This window comes from Passer domesticus, chromosome 1 (assembly GCF_036417665.1).
Source record: "Passer domesticus isolate bPasDom1 chromosome 1, bPasDom1.hap1, whole genome shotgun sequence".
Taxonomy (NCBI): Eukaryota; Metazoa; Chordata; class Aves; order Passeriformes; family Passeridae; genus Passer; species Passer domesticus.
The window spans coordinates 26,071,402-26,078,135 of NC_087474.1; the positions used below are offsets into that span (position 1 = coordinate 26,071,402).

The 6,734-nt window shown below is 45.1% G+C and overlaps 1 protein-coding gene across 1 annotated transcript; it reads right to left on the minus strand.

Moving 5' to 3' along the window:
• Positions 1-240: 240 nt before the first annotated feature.
• Positions 241-4,080, minus strand: NDUFA4 (NDUFA4 mitochondrial complex associated). The gene is made up of 4 exons (XM_064411179.1): positions 3,943-4,080; positions 3,269-3,357; positions 2,897-2,957; positions 241-461 (listed from the first exon to the last, which is right to left on the minus strand). The coding sequence occupies exons 1-4, from the start codon at positions 3,985-3,987 to the stop codon at positions 405-407; spliced, it is 252 nt and encodes an 83-aa protein (XP_064267249.1). The 5' UTR covers positions 3,988-4,080; the 3' UTR covers positions 241-404.
• Positions 4,081-6,734: the final 2,654 nt, after the last annotated feature.

The following is a 6,734-nucleotide window of genomic DNA, read 5'->3' on the forward strand; positions in this document are numbered from 1 at the left end:
TATAGTAAAAAAATATATATGCATACATATAAATACATGCTTTCAAGTTCTTGAAGTTTGGTATAACTGCATGAGCATGCAGTTATTTTTCTGAGATCAACACACTGAGCATAAGGCCCATCACAACAACTTTGCTTTCTTGTTGAGGAAACATGAATTGGCTTTTGTGTATTGACAAACCACACAGCAGAAACTGTTAACAGGAGGATACTGCCATTTTGCAAAATGAAAGAGCAGACATTTCAAGTTTTAAACATTTATTAAGCCTCGTCAAAACAGTTTCAAACACATGACCTGGTGCTGTGTGAGGCAAATTTAACTATTTCCTGGATGATTAAGCATGACACTTGTGCGAACAGCTTCCGGAAGACCTTTCTGTGCAGCTTATGGACATCGTTGTGTTTTCAGAAGTCAGGACGGTCCTTTTTGAGTCTACTGTAGTCCATATTAATCGAGAACAACTAGGAAAGAGAAGGGAAAGAATATTAATTAAGAAGCTTGACTACACATTTTCCTGGGTATTTACTAAAAATATGCATCATTGAATTTACGTCAGGAAACTGAAATAATATTTTCAGTCTGTGAACTGGGCACTAATAAATAAATAAAAACCTTTGATAAACAGCAACTTTTTAATATTAATTCTATACCCATTTAAATTTAGTGGTCACGTCTTCCACTAGAGAAAACCAAGTTTCTCTTCTTAATCCCCACAATTAGAAGTCCATTCAGAGCAACTTTTTACAGTACTGATGAATTTATCCATTTTGCTCAAAACCTATGGCTCCTGTATGCTGAAGGCAAAAGCCAGCTTGCCATGTGGCACAAAACACAGTGTCTGTGAACAGACAGTGGCACAAAGGAATATTTACAGCAGTGCTACAAAAGCCAAGTTTGGCTTAGGTAGCTGCATCTAGAACTGCAAATGGTGACAAGGAGGAATTAAAGTCAGAGCAGATCCTCTCACATGCTCAGTTTATACTATTATAATTGAATCCTGTTATAAGCAATCCAGAACAACCCAAAAAGTGATGGAGGACAATGAGTTTACAGACTAACTGTGTATTGTGGCATCCCAGCCTGACTTGACAGCAAGCATGTGATAGTACAGTTTTTCTTAAAAAACCAAAAAGATGAAAAGCACATAACCATCAGTTTAGTTATTTTTAGTTACACCAAATTTTAATTTTTTAAAATTTTTTTTAAAGAAAACACAACAGCCTACAGCACATCCAAATTACAGGTTTCTCTGCAACTCCTACAGCAATGCTCAGGTCATCAACTCTTTTCTTTGGAAAAAGACTGAGGAAATTAATATGACAAAGAGAAGTTTACAATAGAAAAAAAATCCTATTGAAAGTTAAGACTTGTGTAACAAGAACTTTTTACTGAAGAGTCATCCTGAAATTAGAATATATGTCCTTTTCATTTCCCACAATGCAGATTTGGAAAAAAACGTTCCCAGTGATTCTCACACCCAAATATGGCAAACCCTGAAGCTGTGTTTGCATGTTCAGGCAGAAGGGGAATGCCACACAAGTCATGCACTCTTTAAAAGAATTTGCACTGTGTACTATGCAGGATTTGCCAAGTTTAGATATTTACAAACCAGCAACATTCCAGAAGTGGCAATGAAAACAAAATGAAATTTTCTTCTTGGACTTTTAAGGGAACCACAACCTGTTTTATTTTGGAAGTGAGTGATTTTTCTACTTATTTAGTATATGGTACCAAACAAGACACTACCTTAGAAAACACAGTAGGTTTGCTTTTTTTGAAGCTTGAAAATAATTTAAAAATATTCTTAATAGCAATCTACTAACATAGCACTTCTGTAAAGCATGATTAAAACATTATTCATGTCCAGAGAAGGACAATGAAGCTGTGAAGGGGATAGAGAGCAAGTCCTATGAGGAGTGTCTGAGAGCTGTTGTTGTTCAGCCTGGAGAAGAGGAAGCTCAGGGGAGGCTGTCACTCCCTACATCTCCGTGAAAAGAAGATGTAGCCAGGTAGGGGCTGGCCTTTTCTCCCAGGCAACCAACAACAGGACAAGAGGACAAAACCTCAAGCTGCATCAGTGAAGTTCACGTTGGACCGTTGGATCTCAGGAAGAATTTCTTCACTGGAAGGACTGTCATACATGGAAACAGATTGCCCTGGGTGGGGGTGGAATCACCATCTCTGGAAGTGTGGAAGAAATGACTAGACATGGCACTTAGTGCTGTGGTCTGGTTGACAACATGGTGTTCAGTCAAAGGTTGCACTCAGTAATCTTGGAGGTCTTTTCCAACATAAATGAGCCTACGATTTTAGGATGCCGGTAAACTACCAAATGTTTTAGACATCTTTGCATGCTTTCTCATTAGTTCAATGAAATTAGTTGAATATCAGCTAAGGAACATTTCTACTGTATCCAGTTACTTACTGGATATTAACTTTGTTGATATTGTTTTGTTTTCAAAAAATCAACCGCAGACCTGAACTCAAGGTTACGTTAAACACTGACATTTTCCTGCAGTGCTTCTCATGAGTAAAGGCCAACAGCTTAAAGCTTAGAAAACTAGTTCAGATCTTCTGGGGTTTTGTCTTCTCCCTGTAGTTTATTTCTGAGTATTATGAGCCAGTAAATTCTTTCTTTCACTTATAGTTGCTCTTTTCCTTACAGTGCAATAAATATGACTGCTTTACAGACTCCTTTCACCCCATTATCAACCACCATTAGAGAGTTTTAAACCTCAAACTCAGCCATCTCTGCTCAGAGTTCTAGGGACAAACAAATGCTGCACAAAAGGAATACATCACTCATCCAACTACTTTCCCTATAATCAAACATCCTATAGCAGTAGGCTACACCTCTAATACGATGCTTCCTGAAAATCCATAGTTCTCATTTTACCTTGTACTGGTCATTGGGAGCCATTTTGTTCCAAGGTTCTGGGTTATTTTTCTTGTCCCAGCTATTGAGAGAAATGCAAGATGTGAGAGAATATTAACACCATCTTCAAAATTAAGAAAAAAAAATGTACTGTGGTTACTAGGTCATCAAGTCACCCATCCAAGCAAGTTTCCACAGAAAAAGGCACTGGCCCTTGTCAGCAGTCTCTAAATACCATGGTAAACAAACAGATCTCCAAATCAAGGAAAGCCCCACACAACTATCGTCAGATGATACCGGACCAAGACATTAAGGCAGAAGCACAAAAAACAAGGCAGTGGAGTGTAACATATGCAGCATGAGGGCTGGCACTAGGGATTACTGAATACATACCTGACATCAGGATTGAACATCGCCAAACGCATGAGATACAGGCTTGCACCAACACCTCCAGATCCAATGATCACAAACAGAGGGATCAACTGGAATAGCAACACAAAAAAATTAAGTATCGTCCCGCAATATAGCAAAATGGTATTGATACACAGCACTCCTGACATCAGCTATAGCAGGCCAAAGAACAATCTTACAGACTTTACAAACGCATGGCCCTCTAATCCACTGGCATAAGTTCCCTGTTTCGGGATGTCCCTGGAGTCATTGAGGAACTAGCGGATATGAACAGGCAGGTATGAAAAAAACAATCCTACATCCAAGGAGACCAAAACCAAAAATTCTGCTACGTGGCATTTCAGCGACAGACTCCTTCACTGCCGAAACGGCGCCCACCGTCTGTACTCGGAAACAAAACCAGAAACGTGAGGGCCAGAGTGGGGGAAACTGGTGGGCAAGAACAACGGAAGGGCTTGCAGCACAAGCAAGGCCGCAGAAACCGGAGGAAAAAAAAGGACCTGGCCATGTCTGCTCGACCAGCTCCGGGCGGTCCAGGGGTTCGGTATGCACAGGAACGCCAAGGGACGGATGGGCGAGGAGGAGGCGGCCGGGGACACCGAGCGCCGGCAGAGAAGGGCGGGCGCGGGGCCGGGCACTCGGGCTCAGGTACTCACGGCCGGGTGCTTCTTGGCGTGGGTGAGGATGGTGCGCAGCACCATGGCGGCGGTGCCGGGCTGGTGGTGGTGGTTTGGTGGCGGCGGGTGCGGGCGAAGATCTCGCTCCCTGCAAGCTCCGCAGCGCTGCCTCCCCCTTCAGCCGCCGAGCCCCAATGTCACCGAGGTCCCCGCCGCGGCAGGTGCCGCCGCCGCAGCCCGGATGTAGCAGCTCTGGCGTTCGCCTGCTCGCCCTCCGCCGACTCGCGCCGGCTGCCGCCCCGTCGCGCCGCCCCGCGCCGGCCCCGCCGCGCTCCCCGGCCTGCGTGACCCCCGCGTTAGCGCGGGCCCGTCTCGCCGGCAGCGCGGGCACCGCGGGCGGCAGCAGGCACCGGCCCGGGCACCCCGGGGCAGCCGGGCAGCGCCGCCCCACGCCGGCCCCTGCCGCACGGGCAGCGCCTGCGCCCGGGCTGCCCGCGGCTGGCAGGGCCCGGAGCCGCGGCCGCCGGGCACGGAGGGCCGCCCGCCTGCCCCCCTCCCGCAGAACGCGCCAGGTTGGAAGGGACCTCAGTGGGTCATCTGGTCCAACCTCCCTGGCCGGGCAGGGTCATCCTAGAGCACATGGCACAAGAGTGCATTTCGACGGTTCTCGAATGTCTCTCGTAAAAGAGACTCCACAACCGCTCTGGACAGTCTGTTCCAGTGTGTGGTCAACTGCACAGTAAAGCAGTTTTTCCTCGTATTCAGGTGGAACTTCCTGTGCATCATTTTCTTCCCACTGCTTGGCCCTACCGAGGAAGGACTGGCTCCATCCTCTTGATATCCCCTGTAGATAGCAAGTTCCCTTTCACTCGCTCCATTTTCAGGCTGAACAGGCCCAGCTGTCCCAACCTTTCCTCTTAAGAGATATGCTCTCCTAATTGTCCCCAATAACCCTCCACAGGACCTGTTCCAGGAGCTACTTGTCTTCTACTGAGGAGCCCAGAACTGGACACAGCATTCCAGGTGCAGCCCTCCCCAGGGCTGAATAGAGGGGCAGGATCGCCTTCCTCAGCCTGCTGGCAATGCCCTTCCTCATGCCCCCCAGGATACCACTGGTCTCCTTGGCCGCATGGACATGCTGCTGCTTCATGGACAGCTGGTTGTCACCAGGACTTTCTTGGCACTGCCCTCACATCACCCAAGAGCTGCTGCCTCAGAGATGTGGGGCAGAGCCTGCCATGGCCTTGCCTGCCCGCTCCCTGTGGCATCGGGACTGCTGGCAGCAGTGGCAAGGTGTGTGGCAGCAGTGGGTACCTGCACGCCTGTGTCTGCCTCAGCTGAGCTCCCTTCACAGGGCAGGTCTGAGCACTCACCAGCCTGGGTTAAAATTTGAAGGGGTGGTTTAAAGGTGAGGCTGAAGAGTTAGAGTTTCCTTGTCCTGGAAAGGATACAGGGAATGAAATTCATCATAGAACTGCCAACTTAATTATTTTGCTACAGTCAGGTTGGCAAAAGGTGGCTGCATACAGGGCATTGAGACAGCCCTTTGATTTTCAAAAGCGGTTTTTAATGATATATTACATGTTAATGATTCTCCCTGTCTGCTCCACCTGGAGTACTCCATTACAGGACAGACATGGACCTGCTGGAGCTAGCCCAGATGAGGCCAGAAAGGTGATCATAGGGCTGGAGGAAAGGCTGAGAATTGAGGTTTTTCAGCCTGGAAAAGAGAAAAATTATGAGGTGACCCATTTGCATCCTTCCAGTACATGAAGGGAACCTACAAGAAAGCAGAAGAGGGACCTTTTACAAGACATGTAGGAATTGGACCTAGGGGAATGGCTCTAAACTTACAGAGGGTAGGAAGAAATTCTTTACTTAGAGGGCAGTGAGGCACTGGGACAGGTTGTCCAGAAAAGTTGCAGATGCCCCATCCCTGCAAATGTTCAAGGCCAGGTTGGATGGGGCTTTGAGCAATCTGGTCTAGTGGAAGGTACCCCTGCTTGGATCTAAGGGGCTTGGATCTAAATGACCTTTGAGGTCCCTTCCAACCTGATCTATTCTATAATTCCATTATATTTTGACTAAGGTTGCTTTACTTATTTAAATATGGCTTGAATTTTATTATTTTTTCTTGTTGCATAATTTTAAATGAGCAACATAGCTGTTTATTGTATGGTACTGTGTCCAAGTGCTGTCCTGTTTTTTTCTCCATTACTATATATTTTATACAAAACTGGGAACCTAATGCCTATCTTTGGATAGTATCACAGATACTATCCAAAGATAGGCATTAGGTTCCCAGTTTTGGGATTTCTTTCACAAAAGGTAGCCCAAAAGGTAAATTTGTGCCCAGGCATTAAAAAATTTATTATTAGGTAAAGGGATTCCATCATCATGCTACTAACCTAAGACAGAAATAGTCCTTTTTGTAGGTTAGAAGCAAAAGAACTTTGCATGAATGCTATTAGTTTCTGTGGCTCTATAAAAAAAGTAAAATTCTGAAGTAAAAGACAACAAAATGGCAGAGAAAAAATGTATTGAAGCAAATGGATGTCTTCTGTTTCACTCCCTAGTTCCACAGACTGGCCTCTGCTTATTTTCAACCATTGTCTCAAATTGTCTCTGTTATAATAAATTCTAAAAAAAAACCAACCAAAAACCAAAAAAAAAAACAAAAACCAAAAAAAAAAAAAAAAAAAACACCAAAAACCAAACCCAAACCATATTCCTTGCATATCATTCAAAAAGCCTTTTTTTTTTTTTTCAGATTTCCAGAGCCAGTTTAACTTGGGTAACAGCTAAGTTCAGGAACTTGTATAGATGGATTT